The 26936-nt window shown below is 35.7% G+C and overlaps 1 protein-coding gene across 17 annotated transcripts in view; it reads right to left on the bottom strand.

Moving 5' to 3' along the window:
- Nucleotides 1-26936, bottom strand: part of LOC108698051 (slit homolog 2 protein) — a 198125-nt gene that overhangs the window by 57391 nt on the left and 113798 nt on the right. For all 17 annotated transcript variants that reach the window (XM_041588212.1, XM_041588218.1, XM_041588217.1 and 14 more), the window contains exons 5-7: nucleotides 19911-19982; nucleotides 6654-6725; nucleotides 2205-2276 (exon numbers count right to left, since the gene is read on the bottom strand). In XM_041588212.1, coding sequence (XP_041444146.1) covers nucleotides 2205-2276; nucleotides 6654-6725; nucleotides 19911-19982 — 216 coding nt within the window. The remainder of the gene's footprint in view (nucleotides 1-2204; nucleotides 2277-6653; nucleotides 6726-19910; nucleotides 19983-26936) is intronic.

Genomic DNA, 26936 nt, shown 5'->3' with positions numbered 1-26936 from the left:
TATAATAATGACAAGCACATTTTAAATCTAGTGTATGCCTGTAAAAAATATTAAACAGTCTCTATTTCAAAGTTCATTCCCTTTGATCCTCGAAAAATACATTGTGTCCCAGAACTAAAAAGCTTAAATCGTTAATCCTGGCTGCTTTTGTTTTTCATCTGTTTGCTAATTTATCTGCAGAAAATCCTTTTAAATTTATTTTTCTTTGGGGCAGGGGGTTAAAAAAAGATGTTTGCCGACTTTATTATTTGCCTTCTATAAGTTTACCCTTATTTCTTTACTGTTGGCTCAGAGAACCTACAAGAGCTCTGGAATTCTGTCGCCGCAGTCTGAACAAAAGAGTTGGGGGAGAAAGACGAAACATGTCTTAAGTAAATTGCTCTATAGGGGTAGAAAACTGACAGCAAAAAAAAAAAAAAGGGTCATAAAAGAATTGGCTGCCAATTAGAAATATCAGTAAGTCTTGCTTTATTAGTCTCTATAGAAACTGCCTGCAGAATCCTCTAACGGGTCACATTCATTTTCTGCTGAACAAGGCAAAAAAAAATAATTTGATATAAAACACTCCCTTGTATCCCTTTTCTGATTTCCTCTCTTTTTGTTTAATCAAAGAAAAGGGGATTAGCTGCTTTTGGCCCCTTAGGACTAGTGCTCAATGCGGTGCCTGAAATGAAAAGATGTAAATGACAGTGCAAGAAGGAATTAAGTTAGTTCTCTCTACATGGGCAGCGACCTACACAAGATCATGGCTCCCATCCAAGGGCCAAAAGCACTTTACCCATTAATAAAACAGCAGACAAATGTATTCATTAAATTAAGCAAATTACTGCAGCTTGGCTTTTATGTTTTTTCAAGCTAAAGAAAAGGACGCTCACAGTCATAATTCAGTGCTCTGCTCCTACAGTCAGCCCTGACAAAGTAATATAATTTTAGCTCTTTTTAGCTGATGCACTCAGTCCTAACTAAATAATTGTAATGGATATTAAAACGCACTGCTCAATCTCCAGAGCTAATTTTGTGTTAGCGAGATTGTCAGAGAGCCAGTTCTCTTTAATTAGGTCTGCCTGCAGTCAAGTAATCAAAGCATAAAGATTTCCCATTTATCAGATGTGACAGCCAATCAAAGTTCTGTCTGTGCTCTTAAATGAAATGTGACCTACCTAGTATATCGGACTCTACAATTATTTATGTGAAACTTTAATTTTCAGTAAATATATTATGTAAACTATGTGTGTGTAACTCTCAACTTTATATGAAATCATGTCCTTATTTTTTGCATACTAGCAGGCTGATGAAACCTTATTTGCCAATATATGAACATTAGAAGTATCTGTGATCCTCCATATAAAGACAGGAGAAAATGTCCTTATACAACCCAAGGAACTTACTATAAGGGGTACATTTCTTCACATTTTTAAAATCTACATGTGTGCACCAGCCATTAGGGTACCACATTGGTGTTCATTATAATGGTGTTAAAGGACCAATACTTGAATTAACATGTAGAAGACACGTGCCAGTAACTAGACCACATAACATGGTCAAGAATAGTTCTTTCAAGGAGAACATTTAATAGATGATGTTCATAAGGATATACAGGTATAGGACCTGCTATCCAGAATGCTTGGGACCTGGGGTTTTTCTAGATAATGGATCTTTCCATAATTTGGATCTTCATACCTTAAGTCTACTAGAAAATCATGTAAACATCAAATAAACCTAATAGACTGATTTTGCTTCCAATAAGGATTAATTATATCTTAGTTTGGATCAAGTACAAGGTACGGTTTAATTATTACAAAGAAAAAGGAAATAATTTTTAAAAATATGGATTTTTTGGATACAATTGAGTATGGGAGACAGCCTTTCCATAATTCGGAGCTTTCTGTATAACGGTTTTCCAGATAACGGGTCCCATACCTTTTTCTGGATATGTGCAGTTGGGTGATAAAGACTCCTAGAGTCAGCCAGCACCCTGAACTATAGCTCAGTGCAACAAAGAAAATAGGGAGTGTTAATAACTCTAATATAATTGGGAGCTTATGAAATTTCCAAATGAATGACCAACTTTGGATAACATTTCCACCTAATAAATATTCCATTAATTCTTACTGCTGCAATACAGTTGAAGTTCTCAGCAATAGCTATTTAGTCTAACGTATACCCCAAATTAACATTTAAATCCCCGGCTGGAAGACACTTACAAGGTCCTGAGTTTAGGCATGTGGTTAAAGCTTGCCACCGAAAGTCGAGTAATGTTGTTATTGTTGAGAGTGCTGCAAATACATAAAAGAAATCACGTCAAACACCATAGGCAACAAAACGGATTTGCAATACTGTTGGATATTTTTCTTTTGGCAGCTCAAAGTTTATGGCTTGAAAAATCTGTTCAACATGTTTCCTCAGCAATGAATAGCCATGCACAGCAACTATATTAATGGCAATGAACCTTAACTAAAGATATCGTTGGATTAGCCTGAAACATTTTACCGTCTGCATTGCATTTCCCACAGGCATTTTCCACTTATTTAATGCGCCACTAATGAAAACTGTAGTTGTACAACCCAATTAATACAGTTCTCTTGGCAACAGAGTGCCATCAAGGCATTTTAAGCAATAGGTGCATTCTGGGAATAGCAAGTCAAAAAAAGGTCATGAAACACAACTACACTTCAGAAACACTGGCTATTCAACTGAGCAGCACACCATCTTCTACACTTTTACATTTACTGTCTGCTCTTTCTGTTCTCAATAACTATAGTTTATTAATTTATTTCAATGCCTTACAGATAAGCCCTCATTAGGGCTATGATATAAAGATATCTTGAAGATATCTATGGTGATGCATTTTGGCGATTAGACATTGTGCATAATCTTTTTAATACAGTGTTATTGTTTTAGTAAAATTTAAAAAAAGCTAAAAACCCCAAAAATCTATTCTATATTTTTAGAAACAATCGGATGCATTGTTTGAGTAGACTGCCCCAAGTGCATTTCTGCTATGCTTTTCATATCGACATCATTTTTGGATGATATCTTCAATCACTGTAATTGCGATAAGTCTATATGCTAAGCAAAAATGAATCAGTAACCTACAGAAGAGATGCAGAATTAAAATACAAACAAAAGTAGGAAAAAAAATGTTAATGCACGAAGTAAGAAAAGATAAATAAAACAGACAATATTCAAGAATAGGAGATTATTAATCAATGAAACAAGTCTTTACAAAACTTGCCTGACATGGTAGAGATCTTTCCAAAGCTTTCATAGTAGATACAAATAATGGAAAATGCAAAGAGCATCATGAAGGAAGCCCTTTGGAGCATGGACATTGCAGTCACAAGAAGAAGAGTCCTTCTTCTACCTAGAACTGACTTGGTCTTACTAGAGCGGCTTCTACACTTTTCTGTTCTTCACAGCGAAAGTGGATCCGCCTTCCACGTACGTCATTAGAGCGTTGCTAGAATAACTATATGCATGGGCGTGGGCATCATAAAAACTCTTTTATGCTCTTGTGCCATCTTTCTACTAGACAATTTTGGATTTTTTAATATTTGCCCTTGTATACTTTCTAGTTCTTCTAGTGAAAATGTAATATAGCCTATTGCAGATCCACATGTACCCCAAGGTTTTACAATATCATATTAAGAACAATCCATTCTTTCATTTTGGAAAAACATTTAAAATAGTTCAAATACCAACAATTAGCAAAAACTTTCAAAATACCCTGTTAACTCTATGACTCAGATGACAAACAAAATCTTCAGCCAGTTATTAGATGACAGACCATATGAAAGAAATTTGTCAATTTATTAAAAAAATAGATGTCTGTTCATATAGCATATATACATCACGTTCCATAATTTGGGCAGTCAACAGTTTGCTCATTTATTGAACATAATATTACATAAGTAATTTTTCAAAATGTGTTGTCTTGAATTTTGACATCTAACATGACATTTTAAATCGAGGTAAGCCTGCTTTTAATTTTTTGTTGCGTCAGTATTTAAATTGAAAGTTTCACTTCTACAAAGACACAACTGTATACATTTCTGGTATCACCATTAACTTCACCGACAAAAGGGTGTGGCTGTGAATATCAGATGCTTTTGTTTAGCCTGATCTACTGGAAAATCTCTGTACAATTTATTGTAGTATAAGGCATGTGTCGTACATAGGTTCTGGTCTCTAGGCAAGGTCACCAAGAAGTCCTTAGAGTCTATAGGAAAGTTAATATTTTCATATACAGTACTGTGTTTCTCCAAAATAAAAATGCTTGAATTTTGGGTGGTAGTGACCAATACAGTATATCATGTGTCCCGTTTGTTTTTCTATGAAAACAGGTTCATGTGTTTTTATTTTTACTATGATCTAATTTTCTTTATGTCATACAAGGTCATGACATGACATTATTTACCCCAACATAAAATGGATTATTTCTATCTAACTGGTCTCTGTCTTATCTACACAGTTTCATTTCTTCTTCAAATTATAAAATAAACATTTTCACTAACAGCCTTCATCGTTTTTCTGTAAATATTTCTGAGAATTCTAGCATTTTCTTGCTGTGCCCTCCATCAATCTAACAATCACGATTCCCCTATAACAGTGCGAGTCAGCAAATGGAAGGTCATTGGGATTCCTAATGCTATTTTTAAACATGGTGCTATAATGATAATGACAGATTTAAATAATAAACCAATTATTAATGCATTGTACCATGAATGACTTTCAACTGTGACTTTTAGCATCCTCCTAACATGGAATATAGTGTGGTGACCTGGAACCATATTCTTTCATTTGAGGCATAATAAAATTCATCTGACAAAAATTAACAGATTAGCGCCTTTCAAAAGCTTGTGAAAGTCTATTTATGGCCTGATTTTTATGTTTTGAAAGTGAAAATTATACACTACATTTTTTTTTTATGTACAATAATTAGCCATACAATTATTTGGACCATGCATTGACTTCCACAGTTTGATATGGGATAAGTAGACATATTCATATTATGACCTAATTATTAAATGTTACTTATTATTAGAAGCTATATCAGCTCTTCAGTTAAGGATGGCCATACCAATCAACTGTATAGTGGTGAACATTGTAGGGGAATAGCAAATTGTATCCATGCATGGGAAAAACATTTACAATTTCATCACTTAGAATATTTTACTTCTAACCATTTCTAACACAAGATTATTTAAAGTCTCACAGTTTGACACCAAAGATGATGGCTAAACCAAGTGGCAACTGTGCATTTGTCTTAAGGAGTAATGGCAAATGGATTTCAGATAGATCCATTCTTATGATGTATTGTCTCAGAATATGTAACCCTATGCATTATTAGTGCCACTACTGTTTAAAGAATCCATTTAAAAAAAGACTTCTTAAATATGTTTAAAGGTGGGCTCCTAGCTAGCTCAAACAAGTTTGAATAAGAAAAATCTCTGTAGGCTTAAAAGTGGGAAATGTAAGGGGATGCCAATGCAGATTCAGTAAATCCATCAGATCAGCGCCAAAAGAAGGCAATATACTAACAATCATCAACTGCACTGGCATAGCTTTATATTGTTCTTTCTTTTAGATTAACTATTAATGTTAAACAAAAAACTATTTACAGTTATGTAACTTGTTATCCAGAATGCTCGGGGTTTACGGATAAGAAATTTGGATTTCTAAAAAATGAATTTAAACATTAAATAAACCCACAAAAGGATAGTGTTGCCTCCAATATGGATTCATTCTATCTTAGTTTGGATCAAGTACATGGAACTGTTTTATTATTACCAAAAAAAGAGAAAATCATTTTTAAAAATGTGAATTATTTGATTAAAATGCCATGTGTGGGAGATGGCCTTCCGTTAAATCAGAGCTTTCTGGATAATGAGTTCCCATATAACGAATCCGATACCTGTTCATCCATTTCTAAGAGCAGAAGGCCTCAAATGTTTTTTTGTCTTGATTTTAAACTTGATTTCCTACCAGATTTATACAAGCAGCGCTCACTTTCCAAAATAATTCTTTACTCGTTCAACTGCTGCAAAGATTTCTTGTTGCTGCTGCGCTGATGAGCAACGCAAATAGGTCATTTTAATTTTGATATTTTAACTTAAATGTAAATCATGTCATTGGGCATCACATGCTATTTGTACTGGGCCGGCCTAACCACAGCATACCAAATGTTGTTTATACCTATGTAGTGCTTCTATGGTCTATCCTTTGGGGCCTGAATCTCCCCACCACTGTGTGCATGAGTGTGTGTGTGTGTGTGTATGTGTGCATGAGTGCGTGTGTGTCTGTAATAGGGACAATAGATTGTGAGCTGCAGTGGGGCAGGCACTGGATCTTCCACCGTACAGCACAGTCTAATATATTGGTGCTATATAAAGAGAAATAATAATAAAATATGAGGCAATGGAAAACAGATCCTTGATATAGTCAATGATTTTCCAAAATGAATTGCAAATTTTTTTGCATGGCAACAAATGTACACAGAACAATTAGATTTAAATGCTTTGTTGCACAGTGTGTTTTTCCGGAATTCATAGCAATAAACAATCGGATAAACATTATTACCAGTTGCGATACACAAGGAAACAGCTCAAACATTGGCACAATCCCTCCTTAAGAATAAAAAGAGAAATACTTACAGTACTTCCAGGTCGCGCAGTGCTCTGAATGCCCCATCTTCAATACAGCTGATCTGGTTATAATCCAGCTGCCTAAGAGACACATTAGGAGGATGATTTTAAATCAGAGCGGCTCAGTTAACAACAAGAGAGCTTGCTAAAGGATCTACAAGGATAGGCCACACTAAACTAATAGAGAGCCTTGCAATTGCACTCCTCTGCTGCAGTCACACACAGACACACTAGCCTGCCCTGTTCCTCTTATTTGCTCCAGACTCTCTGCAGAAACAGAAGCTCTGAAAAAAAGCCCCAGTAAATAATAACTGCACCTTTTATTAAATGCCCAAGGAAGGCAATTTCATTACATCAAGTAAAGCTATTCATTAAAAGCTTTCAGCGTCATCTCGTTGAAACAATTTCATTAAGGTAAAGCACTGTAAATCACTTAATGTCACATGCATCCCCTCAGTGACCTAACCCAATCCATTTATCAAAAGAGCCAGCTGCATGTTAATTTTACTATCTTTGGCAAGAAAGTGTAGGAATAAGCTATTTAAGTTTAATATGGATGCTTTGCTCAGGCTTCTCCACTCTCACTTTTGCAGGCAAGCTCCCATTATCTCTCAGAGAATATCATGTCATATTTTTAGCTTACTATGACTGAATTTCCCCTGAAAATGCAAATCTCTGAGGTCACATAGATGGAGGCTGAACTCTGGGGTTAATCTAGGACTCTTCAATATTTTAACAAATCAAACAAAAATAAAAAAAGTAATGTTTGGGGCAAAGTATTAGATAATTGTAAGACATATACGGACAATGAGATGTCACACACATAAAGTGACAGGTATAGAATAACCTGAGAAGGCTCCTTGGGACAGGCATGAGTGCTTTATGCTTCTAGTCTCTCCGAGCAATGAGGTTGCATGAGCGCGAGCGCCAAAATGGACGCTGATGCGGACGCATGTGCATCATCTTATGTTGGCGCCGGCGTCAAAAACGTCTGCTAATGTGAGCGTGCGCGGCGTGATGACCAGGCGTCATTAGGTTTGGCGACAAAATACCTCTTTAAAAGGACGCTCAGGGGAAGGCTCTGTGCTTGTTGATAAAAACCTGCTCCTGTACATTTTGGAACCCTGACTATTTGATTCTGGTTTTGACTTCGGCTTTGGATCTCAACTTACGACTGAACTCCGCCCGCATCTGACCCCAGCCTGTTTATCCGTTTACGATTGAACTCTGCCTGCATCCGACTCCGGCCTGCCTTTCGACTACTCTTCTGCCTACCCCTACTATACTACTACTGCCTGCCACAGCTTATGACACTCCTGCTGGACCTCGTCTCCTCACATCTGGATCTAGACAGGTGAGGCCTGACAGTTGCATTACTAACAGTACCAGAAGCTATCATTAGCACAGACATACACTGGATCTCCAAATATTTATATATAATATATACAGTAGTTTAATGTCAGCTAATGATCTACAGCTCTGTAGTTAATCATTAATAACTTATCACATATTTTTGGCAAAGGTCTATTTTTACACTTCAGCTCTACAAAAATACAGTGAAATGCAGAGCAATGCTGTTTACATGTAGAGAACCAACACTTTTGACATAAAACACGTAAGCGGCCCAATTATTTAATTTCCTAATGCCTCTGACAAAACCAATAGTAAATAATCCTTAATGATCAGCCATGAATTTGGAATTTATACATAGCCAGAGAAGAAGTCATTACAAGAAGGATCTTACAGGGATGCCATCAAGCTTTTGCTGAATTATAACTTTGAAAATGTTCCCCTACAGCTGAATGCCATAGGTTCCTTAAAAAGCTTAAACTAAGTAAATGTAACACACCATGTTGTTCCAATCAAGTGTTCTTCTCAAGTTAAGTTATTAAGGGAGTGTACTTGGATCTAAACTAAAGCTCTATGGTCATTTATTTCCATGTTCACTACGGGAATATTCTTTATGGGTGGTTGAATGTATAGATCTAACCACAACAGCAAAAAGCCACAAATATTATAAATAACTGCACATGTGAAATCTTTTCCATTTATTGTATCCAGTAAAATAGTAATAAATAAGGAAGATTACAGTCAGCAGACTCTTAAATGTATAAGCGTGCAAAAAAACAAAAAATTTGGATAATTCATAATTGACTGCCCAATGCAGCATTTCTTTTATGTCGCCACTGCCTCTATCAGGAACATGGTTTTGTACTGGATACCAAAAGTGGAAAAATTAATGTTGGTAAGTAAATGGTGCAAATAGAAGTAAAGAGCAGCATATGGCAAAGAATGAACAAACATATACATGCTAATATTTAATATGTGGTATATTAATATTGTTAACACATTTTGAAGAGGTTCTGTGTAATACAGGTAGAATAGATACTTTATCTTAGGGGAAAAATAATATAATTCATGGAAGTCCAACCAATAACATTACAGCTTCAAGCATCCCTTGGACAGTCATCTACAGAGGCACAAATTAGGCATTCCTGATGTACTTAGTAAAAAGAATTCATCTTTATAAAAAAAGACATGCCCTTTTCCCACCAAATGGGCGCCTTTGATGTTGGATGCACACGTTCTCCAAAGAGGAGAACCACTGCAGTTGGAAATTTGACATAATCTATGGAGATTTAAAGCAGATTTGCTGTAAATTTGCAGATGGGTATGCAGAATTCAAATGTGACTTCCCTCAAAGAAAAGGTATTCAGACTTTTTGGGTGCAGGCCCCTTATGTGGTCTTTAGCTCATCCACAATTTTTTTGCCTAAATGTCCTTCAGGCTATACCTATCCACTGCTATGAGCTCCTTTATGGAGGGGCAGCCCCAGTGCTTGACAACCACTGTTTTAGAGGCAGTATATGGTCTAATAGTAGCGATAAGTGTAGAATGGATTGCAAGTTACTAACTGGTATTATAGTAATAACTGATACCCAAAAGTCATTTTAGGGAATGGGTTCAGAAAATAGGCCATGTGGATAGGTCTAGGATCAGAAAAATTAAGTCTGTAGTAGACACCCCAGGAAAGGGAAATACAGAACAAAGGAAAAATAATAAAGGAAAAGGAAAGGAAAAATAATATAATGCATGGATGTCCAACCAATAACGTTACAGCTTCAATCATCCCTTGGACATTCGTATATAGAGGCACAGATTAGGCATTCCTGATGTACTTAGTAAAAATAATTCATCCTTATTAAAAAAAACATGCCCTTTTCCCACCAAATGGGCGCCTTTGATGTTAGATGCACACATTCTCCAAAGAGGAGAACCACTGCAGTTGGAAATTTGACATAATCTATGGAGATTTAAAGCAGATTTGATGTAAATTTGCAGATGGGTATGCAGAATTCAAATGTGACTTCCCTCAAAGAAAAGGTATTCAGACTTTTTGGGTGTAGCCCCTTATGTGGCCTTTAGCTGATCCACAATTTTTTTGCCTAAATGTCCTTCAGGCTATACCTATCCACTGCTATGACCTCCTTTATGGAGGGGCAGCCCCAGTGCTCGAGAACCACTGTTTTAGAGGCAGTATATGCTCCAATAGTAGTGATAAGTCTCGAATGGATTGTAAAACACTAAGTCATATGAGGGATTTGGATCAGAAAACAGGCCATCTGGATTGGGCAAGGATCAGAAACATTAAGTCTGTAGTAGAAACTCCAAGAAAAGGAGAATACAGAACAAAGAAAATTAATGAAATACAAGTTAAAGCCCAAGGTAATACTAACTGGTTCAGCGCTCTCCATCCCTCAACCCCCTAGCACTAGGTCTTCATGCTGCACCACTGCTCAGTTTCTATGGCTTCCTCACTATTCACTCCACTGTCCACTCACCCACTTTCTCCCCCCTACAGTTGTCTCACACACACACCCAAGTGCTCCAAGGCACATGTCTCTTGTGTCAAACTCTAGTAGTGACCTTGGTCAAATTAGATCCTTCAGGGCTGATGTTTACAATATATTTGCTTTAGTGCCCAAACAAAATGTGCATCAGCAGTAGTAACTATACAGCCATGCATTGTGTATTTATATTGCTCATATCCTGTATATTGTGAGTGAGTCTTTCCCTCATTTCAGGTAAGTGACAGCAGCCCAGATCATGTACATGAATTAGCAGATGGGAGGCTACTAAGAGTCACAGAGCTTCCCCATACCTCCCAACATTTTGGAAGTAAAAAGAGGGCCAAAATTTTTTTTCCCACACGTAGCTCAGCAATTTTTTGACCACACCCCTTTCTATGGCCACACCCCCTAATTACCATGTTTGTTTTACAAAATTTGGCAGGTTATGAAAGTTTGAAAATATTTCTCCTTATCTAAACTGTGTTTTTGTGTCTCAAAATTGTTACACAGTATCTTATTTGCACCTGTTAGCTGTTCTGGGCTCTCTGCTAAAAGCCAATTAAGTGAGAAACTTTGTTTCTTTTTCTGGCTGTTCAGTGCAGAGAAAAGAGGGACTTTCCAGTACAAATGAGGGACTGCGGGTTGAACTGTCAAAAGAGGGACTGTCCCTCCGAAAAAGGGACAGTTGGGAGGTATGCTTCCCTGCTTAATGGTTGTTAGGCCGTGGGCAGGTTCAGAACCCAAAAACATAAGGTGTAGCAGCTCTAGCTGAATTCTTTATTACACTTTAACCTTTAAAAAACATACAACTTATTTAGGACAAAAACACACCACTTTCATTTCACATGAATTCATGTATTATTTAATAATCATCAGCAGACTCCTCTATAAAATGGATAGAAGAATAACTCTAGTAAAGGCTGAAGTGCTTAGCTATACTTATTTATTTTATCTGTTTGCCTTCTAAATCCTTAGCAACATCTTGAAGCTTCCTGCTGCAATCTGTCTCATTAGCAAGCGTTAGTTATGGTCCTATTAAAATGATGATGGTAATCTAAAGGAAAAAATTAGTCTCTCCTCTTCCTGGAATGATCAGTGACACTGTTGTCCTTTAATCAGTTAAGAGCAATTTTATGGCCGTAAGATATTTTAATATCTGTCTACTCAGGCTTTCTTGGACTCTCAACGACTTTAAACAATTTGACAAAGCTTGCGAACTGCCTGATGCCACAAAGCTACAGAATATTACAAATTCACCACAACCAAGCATCGGTAAAGGTCAGCCCGGCATCCCACCTTCTGCTGTATTTAAAGGGGAACACAACCCTAAACCTTTTTTTTTGAGTAGTGACAATTTCATTTATTCACTATGGGGCCAATTCACTAAGGGTCGAATATCGAACTTTAATTAACCCTCGATATTCGACTAGGAATTAAAATCCTTCAACTTCGAATATCGAAGTCGAAGGATTTAGCGCAGATAGTTCGAGCGAACGATCGAAGGATAATTCCTTCGATCGAACGATTAAATAGTTTGAATCATTCGATTCGAAGGATTTAAATCCAACGATCGAAGGAATATCCTTTGATCAACAAAAAGTTAGCCAAGCCTATGGGGACCTTCCCCATAGGCTAACATTGACTTCGGTAGCTTTTAGATGGCGAAGTAGTTGGTCGAAGTTTTTTTTAAAGAGACAGTACTTCGACTATTGCATGGTCGAATAGTCGAACGATTTTTACTTCGAATCCTTCGATTCGAAGTCGTAGTCATAGGTCGAAGTAGCCCATTCGATGGTCGAAGTAGCCCAAAAAAAACTTCGAAATTCAAAGTTTTTTAACTTCGAATCCTTCACTCGAAGTTAGTGAATCGGCCCTTATACGTTAATTACAAATATTGAATTGTTTACTTGAAATGTAATAAAAAAAAACTGAGCAGTAACTGTCTTTTTTCCTCTGAACTAATGCTTTCCACTATGGCAGAATTTGGCTGATTAAGAGACTTGGATGAGAACTTACTTCTGCAGTTTCAAGATTTGGGACCTGGGCTGTTTTCAGAGAACAGATAGGGATAAACAAATACTGCTATTAGTTGCAATTACAGTAAAGAACATCTGAAGGGGAGTTGGTTGGTCAACCCAACCCCCCAATAAAGATTAATTAAATCTTAGTTGGGATCAAGTACAAGGTACTGTTTTATTATTACAGAGAAAAAGGAAATCATTAATTTGGATTATTTGGATAAAATGGAAATATGTGAAAAAGAGAACTAAAACGCCAATATCCGAGCAAAGTTTATTAATGCAAAGTCTCCATTACAAACCCAAGCCCCCACTTCTCATCCCATCACTCTAAATTATGGCTCTTATGCCCACATTGAGATGGTGGATGGTGACCCGAGGGGTAACACTTATTCCATGGGGCCTTTTAGTAAAATTGCATTGCCTCAGTTTCAATTAAATTGTGTTTTGGAGTAGGGTAACTGATTATACAGAAAATTCTGGATATTGCTTTTAAAACCATTAATAGAGTCTTACTTAAAGTTGAGCAGGAAAGAATAATGTTAACTGTTTGTAAAGCCATCAGCGCTGCCTTGGATTGCACGAGGAGAGAAACCATTCTCTTACTAAAGCTCTTCAATTTGGCAGATTAATTTTGCCAAGCAATTAAGTAAATTGGCTTTTTATGAAAAGTGATAATATAGATGTGCAGCACAATTCTTTAGCCTCTCTGGCCATTCGTCATTGTCCTTATAAACCGCACAGCAGCATTAAATGTTACTGTTAATACAACGCCAGGGAGGAATGGCTTCCAGACAAATTGGCAAAGTCTTTTATTGCCATCAAATTTGCCTAATGCAGTCTGCAGGTTAATCTATGGAAGGACAAATGGTTTGTAGCCCCACATATTCTTATCCTTAGCTGTCGATATATAAATCACTGCTGACTCGGCTTCTTTTAAATCAAAGCAGAGAAAAGAAGCGATCACAAAGGGAAATTATTAAAGGCAATCATAAAGGCAGATAAACAGAACATTTATATATGTCTATTTCACTTTCACTGTTTCCTGTAAGTTACCAAGATAGCTATTTAAAGGGGAACTGCATTCAAAACAATAAACATTTTGCCAATGAAAGAAAATGTATTTCTAAGGAATTAGCAACAATTTTAAAGTTATTTGTAGAAGTGATTGCCATCTGTCTGTCCCTTACCATTTCCAGCACTTTTTCCCCACAATACATTGCATGTTCTTTAATTAATAGGAGGAGACTCACATAACATATACCGCCTGTTATTATCATAGCATGCCGCTAATGCTATGGTCACCTGACCCTATGTAGCTTTCTCCTCACCGAGGCAGAATATCTCAGATACTGTATATTAAGAGTTCATTTTTAGAAACTCCCCTAAACTCCCATAAATTCAAAATTTGACCAAATTTATAAATAAATTGAATTTTTCAAACTCAGATGAATTAAATCAACCTGAAAACTCAAATTTGATTTGAATTTGAATCGAATTTAGAAAACTCAATACAAGTTTTTTTCCAAGAAAAAATGTCAGAAAAGCTGCAAACAACTCCAAATTGATCCCTGGACTTCTCCCTTTGACTTAAACAGCAATTAGGCAGGTTTTAGTTGGTGAATAGTCAAATTTCAGTTCTTAAAGGGCCAAAGTATGATAAATCTCAAAAATCAAATTAATATTGAATTTTTTTTAAAAATCAAATCAAATTTGAATAACTCCCTAGTCAAATTTGACAGTTTTGACCATAACATTTTTGAAAATTCTAATGTTGGCCTTTGAGTCATAACTGTATTACCTCCCTTTAAGGCAAGGACTTCATTTTTTATCTGCCTCTATAACTGAGAATATTTATATTTATTTACAACCCGTGGTATTTACTTCTATATAATATAAACATACATATTCACAAATAAGATAGAAACTAGAAAATGGTCTAACTGTCAGTTGGCAAGTCATTAAGAGTAAAAATGCTTTGAGAATGGGATGGAAAGTCAAACTGCTTAACTGAGATCATTCCCAGCCTTGAGTTCATCCTCAGTCTTCTCCTACCAGCAACCTAATTCCCAGCCCATTTCTTTCCTTACCTCCATCTGTCTAAGTATGAAATATGTGCTCTAGAAGGGTATACAGGAGATCAAGTTTAGCTACTTCTTTTATTTATAGCCATAGATATGAAGAGCAGAAATAGGAATGAACTCATACTTTATTGCATATTTGCTACCCACAGTGAGATGGTATGGTGTTGCTACAGACTGGACATTTCTGCACCAATCTGAAATACAACCCCCGGGGTGGCTATTAGGATGGGTTTTAGATTACAGAAATGATATGGAGCAACTTGTAATTCCAAGTATCTTCTTAGTTAAACACTGCCCTTGCAGAGCTGTTACTAAACCATTTATAGGGTTGATGTAATATTTTCTAACAGGATATACTTAGCCAGAATTGTTGGGTGTATAATAGCCTATGTATAATTTATTTGTCAAGAGTAAAGGCCCAGATGCTGTGTAGGTTGCTGTCGATTTGTGACTTACAGGCTACAGCCAGAGATATTTGAGTGATAAATATGCATCATTTTTATTAAATTCAAGCCACAAGTACCTTAAGATGCAATATATACCATAGTCTTTAATTTAATTTTTTTAATTTGAATCCTGTCTGTTACGTTGTAACATAAGGGCATGTTTAAGCACAATATGTCCCTCTTTATGGCCCAGCAGGTTGATGGTTTGTTAATGAGTACTTGCAACTTAAGTTCACATGATAAATATAAGATTTAATGCTTGCTGCAATACTCTCCAAACTTCACCTTGGATCACCACCATCCCTGATGAGTAAATGTCCAAAGAAGAACCACCACCTATGTAGCTAGTCATACCAGAGGATCCAAGTTCTTTCTAGCCTTGGTGAAACCAACTCTGAGTAGATAATCTGACCACTCCAACATCTGTCAGCAAATGTATTCTTGTATTCTACTAAATCATCTGAATAATGAGAGCTTTGACCACTGGTGTCTCTTCTGGTAAGCTGAAAACATATGATAACTGTATTTCTTTTTCTAAACAATATAAAAACTCTAGGTATGTAGGAGTTGCAGAGGTGGCTCCAGGTTTTATATTTAAAAGAGTAGCTCTATACAAGGAAGCAAGATGATTTCCAAAAAGAACAGACTATTAGTGATGAGTGTTCTGTTTTGCTGAAAAAATGGTAAAAAAAATGCAAAAAAATTTGCAAAAGTCAATGATTGTCCAAATAATTTTGACGCACAAAATGTTATGCATGCAACAATTTTCACAATTTTGAAAAATCTGTCGCAAATCCATGCCTGCCAAATTTATTCGCCCATCACTAAAGACTATACATGTATGTTAAGAACAATTGAATGAAGCCATGAACTATATCAGTTTAAAGTTCCTGGAAATACTACTGTACTGCCTAAAGCCCAGGAAAAGCCAGACCTGAAAACTAGATGGAAAACATGACAGATTATGAGACAGGAGCTGCTTAACTTTTTTCAGAAAGAACAGAGAGAAAGTGGCAGAGGAAGAAAATTAGCTTTAGTACTGGAACCATACATTCCCAGAACATTTACAAATGGCATACACATGCACTCAAACACACCAAGATGATATCCTAAGAAGTATATTACACCAGCCTGACATAAACCATAACTCAAACACTAAGACAAAAGAGTACAATAAGAGGAAAATTAATGGGATCTGTGTAAACGATACGCTGATCTTTGCCCTGCAGAACAAGGATATACGCATTCCATTACTATGGTACTTTAAACACAACTGAAAGCTGAGTTTTGCACATGTTCTACCTAAAAATTAGCCTGTAGAATACTATAATGTGTAATAGATCTAAAAGCAGCCCAAGACCTTGACAAATTGACCCTGCAAAAAAAAAAATTTTTAAATTCAGTAATTTAGATCACTATACTTTAAATCTTTTAAAAAAATCATTTAAATAAACCTAATAGGATTGTTTTGCCTCCAAACAAAAAATAATTATATATTCGTTTGGATGAAGTTCAAGTCATTGTTTTATTATTACAGAGAAAAGGGAAATCAATTACATTTTTGAATTAATTGGTTAAAGTGGAGTCTATGGGAGAAGGCCTTTGCATAATTAGGAGGTTTTGGGATAATGGGGTTCCAAATAATGGATCTTATACCTGTACCTCTATCTTCTATCATTACAGTTAGTCTGTTAATCTAAAAATGTGTTGTTGGTAATGTCTCAATATTAGTAGCATTATCATAACAGACACTTAAAGGGTAGTTCCATTTTAGTTTTCAATTTCACATAAATTGCTCTTATTTCTCTTTAGTTACTTTGTCAATTACAGAGCAACTGTTACTAGTGATGGGCAAATTTGTGACGTTTTCGCTTCGCAATTAAGCAAAATTTGCGAAACGGTGAAAAATTTGAGAAACGCATTAAAATCAATGAAAGTCAAAATAATTTTGACGCCTGAGACAATTTTTATAGACGCCCTATTTTGTCCAAATGCATTAAAGACTATGGCAGTCCAAATAATTTTGACGGGCGAAAATTTTTATGTGCGCAACTATTCTGACGTGCACAAAATTTTGTTTTGACTCAGCGGATTTTCCCGAATTTATTTGCTGGCGGCAAAACGCGAATTTGTGCATGGCGAATTTATTCGCCCATTACTGTTACAAATTAATGAATTAGTTGGGGTGCATGCTTATTTAGGGCTGAAGATGATTGTGAGAAATGGCAGCAACTAATGTATCAAATTGTTCAGTTTAAAGCAGTCACGTAGGACTTCAGTTTTGGGGGGGGCACATACAGCCCAAATATATCCTACTTTGTGGCCCCAGACCATACTTTTAATTTCAGTTAAACGTGGCCCCAAAGTTTTACACTCTTCTCAATCAAATACTTTCTGTATTTTTTTTTATGTTATGCATTCTAAAAATGCTTTTATTAAAGGTTTGATATCAGTTGGGTAAAAAAATGCAAAATTACACAGTTATCATTATAAAATTAAGCATTAAAGTCATGATAAGGGTCAAGTAGTCAATGATTGGCCAGATATCTACAGACCAGGTTTTAAAGTCTCATTGGGCAAGGACTGCATCAGGCTCTTTGTATGTCTCCAGCAATGCAAGAAGGTTACATAAATCACAAATGTCTGACTTGAAACCCACCAGTTGTTGGTAAACTTTAGCACCCAATATCTCCCATACAGGTTTCAACTGCTGAGAGATTTTGGGAATTGCATTTCTGCTTAAGTTGAAGGGCCAACAGTTTGCATTCCATGCCTTTCTCCTTCATTCTTTCAAATGCAGAGCCCCTATGATATTGGAGGACTAATATAAATGTCCTTTCTATCCTGCTTTGGTTATATGTTGTGTGTTAGAGCTGGGATATAGGCCAATACATGTAAAGCTGGATATTAGAAATAATACATTTAGACAAACTGCAATATTGTCTAATAAATAAAGGTGATGGGTCGATGTGTGTTAATGGGCTGGCAGCTGAGATCATTTCTGGTTGTTAATTTGCTTTGAGCTCACCATTTATTTAAATAAACAGCACATATTTAATGGTTTGAATCAGTATAGAGCTGAAATCGGCAGTAAGGGCTCATCATTGTTATCAGGAGCTCTTTACTAAATCACTGTGAATCAGACAGCAAGACTTTAAATAAAATGACTGAAGAGCGTGTCATGCTGCAGTCAGGCATTGGATAAAGATTATAAATGGATTCACTTTGGCACTGCTATCCATTATCCTTGGTATAAAAAAAGAGCATTAAAAGCAATGCCTGTAATATTTTATGATACACTTCTTAGGTATTACTTTAAGGATTAGAATGAAGACAGATGGACAATCTTAAGGCTTCACGTATCATCTTATGTATCCCTACTCCTGCGTACAGCAATCAAATCTTCCATTTTATTGTGTCAGACATCTGTTTAAAACCAACAGGCTAAAAGCAAGTGTATCTCTCTAACTAATAAATATGATATTAGTTTAATTTCCCCCCCCCCCCAGAACATTTCATTCATAGCAGTTAGGGTCTTTATGTTGGAAGCATATGGTTTGCATGTGGATTGTTTGTTTTTCAGTATGAACCAAGGATGGCAAAGGTAACTTGTGCTAACAGATTCTTTTCTATTAATAAATGATCTGGAGGCACTGGAGTATATTGTGTTTATGTGTTTGTGTGTGTGTTTGTGTGTGTAGGGTGGGTGAGGATAAAATGAGTGATGGACCCAGAGCTATAGTCCAAGCCAGGCAGAAGGTCTGGGCAAGTACAACAAGGCAGATGTACAATAAAAAAGGAAAGTCACCTAGGTTTATTTTTATATTTAGGTGTTGAACTAAAGAATTTGTTTAAGGTTGTCTTCTGTTTAATAAAGAAGCTATGTGATACTCAGATTACATAAGCGGCTGCTTAGACCCTTATCTACAAAGGATAGAGCTGCAGGGACACTTACGGAGAAATATTGACCTATTCCCATATCTTCTAAAGCTAACTGTACCTAAGGTACAAGACAAAGACGAAAATTCACTTTTTGGTCCAGTCATTAGAGCAAATGCAATGTTACCACATCTGTAATACAGTTGACTGTTATACATTCTTTTCACATTCCATGTCAAGACCAAAATGTAATCATTACCCATTCTCGTCTTCTACCAAGTATATCTATACAGGTGTAAGACCTGTTATCTAGAATGGTCGTGAGCTGGGGTTTTCCGGAAAACTGAATTTTCTGTAATTTGCATCTTCATACCTTAAGTCCACTAGAAAATCATGTAAAAATTAAATAAACCAAATAGGATTGTTTTGCTTCCAATAGGATTAATTATATCTTAGTTGGGATTAAGTACAAATAATGTTTACAGAGAAAAAGGAAATCATTTCTAAAAATTAGGATTGTTTAGCTAAAATAGAGTCTATGGGAGACGGCCTTTCCATAAATTCGGAGCTTTCTGATCCGGATAATGGATCCCATACCTATTAACTGCCCATGTTGAGTTCAATGCTTCTGCATGTAAAAATGCAGAACAACTCCCCAAAAACTTGTGCAGGATAGATTTTTTCAACAATACAAAAAGGGGAAGATTGAAATTTTCCCATAAGAAGTGAAATCCTTGATTCTGTCTTTTTAAAGCTCCAATCACGTATCCAATAGCGTAGAAATAGGTCATTATATTCAGCACATGCAACAAAATAATTTTATAGCTTTCTTCTGCGAAACACCTTTCTGGCTTCCATTTGTGGAATAGGTCAAGGTATTGTTTAGGCACATAAACCATAACATAAGAGTTTTGTTATATTAAGGTAAGCACTGCATTGCCCAACATCACAAACTCCAAACAACACAGACCTACAGGAAAATACTTACAGATTTTTAATATCTACAGCACCACGGAAGGCCTTTCTCGGGATGGCTTGGATCTGGTTCTCACTGAGGTCACTGTGGATAAAATGAGAATAGTTTAGCCAGCATTCTTTTTATAGCAGATAACAAACCTATTGAATATAAAAGTATAAGCCATATAAATACATAATCTGTTGCAAGTACATGTATTCCTAGAACAAATTTTCTTACTTTTGGTAAAAAATATATATTACATGCTATGCCTAGTATATTTTTTTACACTTTTTAGGTATTAAGGGGCAGATTTACTAAGCTTGAGTGAATAATTCGAATGGAAAAATATTCGTATTTCAAAGAATTTTTTTGGTCTACTTCAACCATCGAATTGGTCAAATTTGATCGAATCGAATGATTCGAACGATTCAAAGTAAAAATTGTTCGACCATTCGATAATCGAAGTACTGTCTCTTTAAAAAATACTTAGACTTCATACTTTGCCTCTTTAAACCTACTGAGGTGCAATGTTAGTCTATCGGGACCTTCCCCAGCACTTTTCAATTTTTTTTTGATCGAATAAAAATCCTTTGATCGATTGCTTAAAACCGGTCGAATCGTTCGATTTTACTTCGAGGGTCGAATTCGAGGCTTTTTTTAACCCTCGAAATTCGACCCTTGATAAATCTGCCCCCAAATGTATAGACAACAATAACAAGCCAGATCTTTACTACTCCCCAGCATTTAGCAGACAGAGGCCTTGTTTCTATAAGAATGTTACTGTTTAAAAAAAAACAGTTTCCCTAAGAAAAATGCACACGCATGTTCACAGTTAGTGACAGGACGTGACGACTTATCATTATGTACTAAGGGCACATTTGGAAATAGAATGCTGGTTCTTATTTGGCACAATCACTTTTAGCCATTTTGCAAATTCATCACGGCTTTGCCGGTTGACAATCAATCCCATAACTATAAGAAATAATGACCTCCAGGAATTGGCGTGCCAGTGTGATTTATAAGCTCTCTTAAAATAAAGGAAAGAGTAAATTGATGAGGACCTGAGAGTGGAATATACTCTGTACAGTACTGCTTAATTTATAGCCATCACTTAGAGCCATAATGCAGTGTAAATGAGGTGTCTAAGCACCTCCATCGCATTTCGTACGGAACTAAAACTTCCGGCCATCCTCATTTTCTTGAAGTTAAACAACAATACCTGTATAAAGCCAAAATTATTATGCCAAAATTATGAAGTGTTATGAAGTGTTACAATCCATAATAATTTTAGCCTTGGTCAACTGCTTCTATAAAATGCAAAGGGGATACTTGAAAATTGGTGTGCTTTCTCCTGCTGCCAAGGCTGCATGTTTTTTTTTCTTCTAAGCAGGTGGTAGAGAAGCAAAGGCATTTTTCTTTCTACTGCTTGCCGTATAAAAAGCAACATTTTTGTTGCCGTTTACTTATGTATAGGGGGATCAATATAATCAAAAAGTCATTGGCTTCTTTGTCTACTGTTTGAGACCTGAGCAGACAAGTATGGCCGCCCCTATTGCCTAAAAATTGTATGCGTAAATATGGAGCATCCATTGCTTGCAGCCACAATTTAATAGCAGCACAAAGGTAAATACAAAATAATAAATGAGCATGTATAAATAGCAATTGCAATAGGGTAAATTTAAAAGAACTAGAATGACGCTGATTTTAATGGGAAACACAGGGCTGAACACATTGACGCGGGTTTCTAACAAATTCCTATATCCAGAACATATGCTAATTGTTACAAAACTAAGAGTAGCTGACATCCCAGATGTACCCCAGGCTGTTAAAGACTATAAATATAACACTTTTCTGCTCATGTGTTTTAACACTTATGCCTATCATTAATCTGAACTGACAAATAGACATGAAGAGCACAATAAACACCAGAAAGTATCAGTAAGTAAGAACCAGCTGTATGGGAAAATTCCTCACTCAGCCTCTGGCACGTTCAGCCACTTGATTGTGGCCTCAAGGCCGTTTCACTTCTATTCTTGCAATGTTTGTCTTATAGCTACACGGAGGCAACATATTGTAAGGAAGTCATCATGGTGGAAGGTGCAGGAGCTGGAGATTTCCTTATTCCTCTACTGATGTAGATGTGCACCCAAACTATCTACAACTACTGACTACTCATGAACGGAATTGGCTCATTGTGATTTGCCAAAATGTATGAAATGCTGAAATTTCAACAAACATTGGAGTCAATTGCCCCCCCCCCGGCCAAAATAATGCATGGAGAAATGTAAACAATGCCACTGCCATTTTCTCTTATAAAAACACAATTTTTCTAGCAAAACAAATCTAATGAAGCCATTGGTGATTTCTCTCCCAGTTTTTTTTTTTTTAGCAAAACAGAACACGTAGAGAAATTTTAATAAATGCTAATAACGCCACAGGCATTTTTCTTGTGTTTTTTTCCCCCAAAAAAAAATAAAAACATGGGACATGCATTTGCCGTAGACTCCATTTTAATCACATAATTCAAATTTTAAAAAAGTATTTCCTTTTTCTCTGTAATAATAAAAAGTACTTTGTACTAGATCCCAACTAAGATATAATTAATCTTTATTAGAGCCAAAACAATCCTATTGAGTTTAATTAATGTTAATAAATGTTTTTTTTTTTAGCAGGCTTAAGGTATGGAGATCCCTATCACAGCAAGATTCCTTATCCGGAAAACCCCGGCTACTGATCTTCCTGTGAAAATAATTTGTGGTTCCCCCCTCCCTGTGCTAAGGTGGAACTTTACTGTCATCAGCACAGCCCAGAAAAAAAGTCAAATTGTGGGTCACAGTATTTAAGTGCAATACTGATGTGATTAATGATCCCCAATATGTTCCAACTTCACTGGAAAGAATTCACCCTTGAACTGTATTTTAAATCTATCTTCACAATGAAAAAGAGATTTTTATAAAACAAATGACCTCCATTGTTTACTGAACTGCAATTTACCGTATTCAAGTAATCACAGTTAAGCCTTCATTACAGCTTTCATTACAGCCTTTATTACAGCGCAGATTTTAATTAATAATGTGAAAAACAAGCTGTTCATAATTACAGATCTGCAGTAGGTATAATAGGTATTATTATAAGCCCTTGTTTCTTTTATCCTGTATATCCCATAACCCATTTGGTACATGGAGCGACAAAGGGACTGAATGCTTAAATAAAGGCGTATCAAATTCCCAAACGGTCCTGGTGCTTATTGGCATTTACACATTTGAAGAAGAGTTCAGTGAAATACAAATGCTCATTAACTTGACAATTATCGATAATATCCTTGCTTCATTACTGGCAAACACTGACACCATGATGTGTAATTATTATGAATCCAACATATGGAAACTAAGTGAAGCCCAGGAATCCGTCATAGAATATTGTGTGATAGACAAGACGCCATATGTTGGTCAATCTCTTCTTCTCTAAGCCACAGAAGGGGGGAACCCCACAAAGAGAATGTTCTCAGTTAACCCTTATATTTCTCTACAGAACTGACACGAAGAATAGTGAAGGCATTTTAACTCTTAACATGACCTAAATGTTTGTTGGTTGACTGGGTATTTTTGGAATTTTCCAATAGATGGAAGGACAACTTGGTCCATAATTCATTTTTTTTATTATTGTTGTTGTGTCCATAAACGTATATCAAGCTATTGCTGCATGAGGCTTATACAAATAGGGAGGTTGATAATGTAAATTGCCAGTAGAGAGAAAGATTTCTCTTTGTGAGATTTTGTGGATGCGCATGTCATTGTCTGTGTGTCCGTGTGTCTTTGTGCCTGTGTCCATGCTCAGAGAACATTCCCATAAGCAGTCCCCCAGGCAATAAATCTTTAGAGGATGGCAACCTGCTTGCAAATTTAATTACCAGTAATTTTATTTTCCCCTATGGTTTAACCTTCCTAAAAGTCTGCCAGTGACATCATAAATCTCCCATGCCATCCACTTTTCTCAAAAGCACTGACTAATGGGTAATGACTAATGTGCTCAGATCGGTTTTAAGAGGAAAAAATAAAATGCCGAAATTGTGATGGGAAAGCGGAAAGAGGTGATGCACTCTAATTTCGGGAGTAAAAGAAGGGCACTTCTTAAACAAAATGCAATTTAAGATATAAAACTTCAGCGAGGGAAGCACGGCGGAATATAAACGGCAGATTTTAATGGTGCTGGGGTCTCCGTGAAATTAAATGAAGGTCAGGCAGTAAAAAGTGCAGATATTTTAAAAAGATATTTTTAATGAAATTATGGAAACAGTAAAACAGCGATAAAAAAATGCATATATAGAACAGAGTTTTTTTTATCAAAGCATTCAGGAATAAAAACATAATGAAAAGTGCAAAAATCTGTAGGTTTCTGCAAACAATAAAAACCATCTCTAAGCACTTCTTATAATAATAAAATGAAAGTCCTTGAAAATACAACATAGGGTATAGGAAGTCCATAGGTTTTAAGGGGCCCATGGCTAGAAATGATCATACTCTGTAACTGCAGTTTATCCTTGTGAATGTTTTAAAGGGATGGCTGGCCTAAGATCCTCTGGCTGTTGTTCAGCCAGCACCCACACAACCCTAGGTTAGAGGGTTCTGGAAGCTAGATGCTAGACAGTTCTGATTTATAGATGAGAGAGGCTGGATAATTCATTACAGCCCATTCCAATTCTTTCCCTATTGTATCAGTGATGATTGTTTGTGGTGTGGTCTACTGCATGTCAGTCCTGGACTGTATATTCAGGAATGTCCTTTTGTTGCTACGTGCCTCCATGCTTAACATGTCCCTAGATCTGCTGACCTTTTTAACCCATGACCTCAGCTGTACTGGTCATATACACACATTCCTAACATATCCACCTGGTTCTACCTCATTTGAAGGCTCTCACCCTAGGCTGATTTACCTGAACCATTTCACAATTTTCTTTTTCTCCTATAATGACAAATAAATGAAACAACCTCAGCTACTGATAGTAGCTCACTTAGAGAACCTCACCAGCACATATCATTTCTCTGATTGGCCACTACACCATGCTGGTGTTTTTTCTCCTATCTACCTAATCTTCATCTGAATCTTCCATTTCATTGTCCTGTTTGTCTATGAATCAAATAAAATGTGTGTGCCTTTATCAGTGCAAATGATAAATCTGATTCAGTTTTATTCTGCATAACCTGAGCCTGTATTTTGACCCCCCATAGACTCAATTTTATCCAAATAATCCAAATATTTAAAAATAATTTGCTTCTTTCTGTAATAATAAAACAGTACCTTGTATTTGATCCACACTAAGATATAATTAATCCAGCCTATTGGGTTTATTTAATATTTTAAGGGTTTTCTAGTAGACTTAAACTATGAAGATCCAAATTACGGAAAGATCCTTTATCCGGAAGACCCCATGTCCCAAGCATTCTGGATAACAGGTGCCATACATGTAGTAACAATAGTAAGAATAGTTTTATGGTGGGAACTCAGGTTTGGGGGTATTGGCATGAAATATTGGCTTTCATGCATTTGCAAATAATACTCATATTGATTTGCTTGAATTCTCCGCCAACCACTAAAGGGGAATGTCCCACTTTGTAGGGTAACTCCACACGTATTTAGTGACATACATGTTTTGAAACATATTTCCTAAAAACGTCTCCTACTGGACTTAACATGGAATCTTCCCTTTATCCAATTCAATCATGTACTGAACATTCCTTATTTCTAATAATGTAATAACCAATTTATCTTGTTAGTATATCTTTGAAATCAACAAAATCCAAGAATAACCTCTAATAATTATTAACAGTGTTTAGTGATGACACTTCTGTCCCACGTTTTATCAAGATTTTTATAATAAAAAAAATAATGTAACATATTTAATATATGTAAACTAAAATATAAGATCGTTAGAATTTGTGTTGTTGTTCCAAGAAAGCCTCATTGCCTTTATATGGTAATGGACTTTATTGGTTACATGTAATATTGTATTCTGTCCCCATATATCTTAAAACAGGGGTAATGAATCCTATATATGTGTATATATATATATATATATATATATATATATATATATATATATATATATATATATGTTTATATATATATATATATATATATATATATATATATCACAAACCACATTTCTGTATTATCTATCTATCTATCTATCTATCTATCTATCTATATATATATATATATATATATATATATATATATATATATATATATATATATATATATATATATATATATATATATATAGACAGGCTGTCACATATAACCATATCAGTAAAATGAAATTAAATAATAAGCCTTTCTTTCTGTTCTTTGGAGTTAACATGGAGACTATCATACTGAGTTGAATAAACCAGGGTTTTTTATCATTATTGCAGTATATTGCAGTGTAGCATTTTATTTTTGTATTGTTGTGATCCTATAACGAGAATATGGGAACATTTATCTATAAGAGCAACAGCATAAAGACCAGAAATTCTTCTATATCTTACTTTGTATATTATGTTATGACAAAAGAGAACAATCTTCGTTGGAATCAGAACATAACATAAATTTTGAAGATTTCAGTATCCAAAATAAACACATTCTTATCATTGAAGCTGATTTATATATGTGGATGTCAAAACCCAAACTACCATTCTACAAATAAACAGAACAGACAGCCGATAGCATTGCATACTTAGTGCATTAGGATAAAAAGGAACATCAATCATTTCCATCTCAATAAGATTATGATTGCTTGTTAGCATACAAAAATAAATTAAAAAGAAAAAAAAAACTGTCTCGTCATGGAAGTCGATTCATTGACCACAAAATCAATTTTGTCCTGCTCTCTCTCTCTCCAAAAGTGCACTTAAATCAATTGGTTACCAGCACACAGCCGAAAAATTAGAGGTGATCCAAATAGTCTTTGTTCTGGTAATCATCATAATTAACTCCAAAATTCAGAGTTGCCCGGAGACAAATTTTTAAAATAAGATTAGACAATGGTGTTTTCTCTTTAAGAAGTATCCCTGCTGC

This window comes from Xenopus laevis, chromosome 1L (genome assembly GCF_017654675.1).
Source record: "Xenopus laevis strain J_2021 chromosome 1L, Xenopus_laevis_v10.1, whole genome shotgun sequence".
NCBI lineage: Eukaryota > Metazoa > Chordata > Amphibia > Anura > Pipidae > Xenopus > Xenopus laevis.
This window is presented reverse-complemented; position numbering and strand designations above follow the sequence as displayed.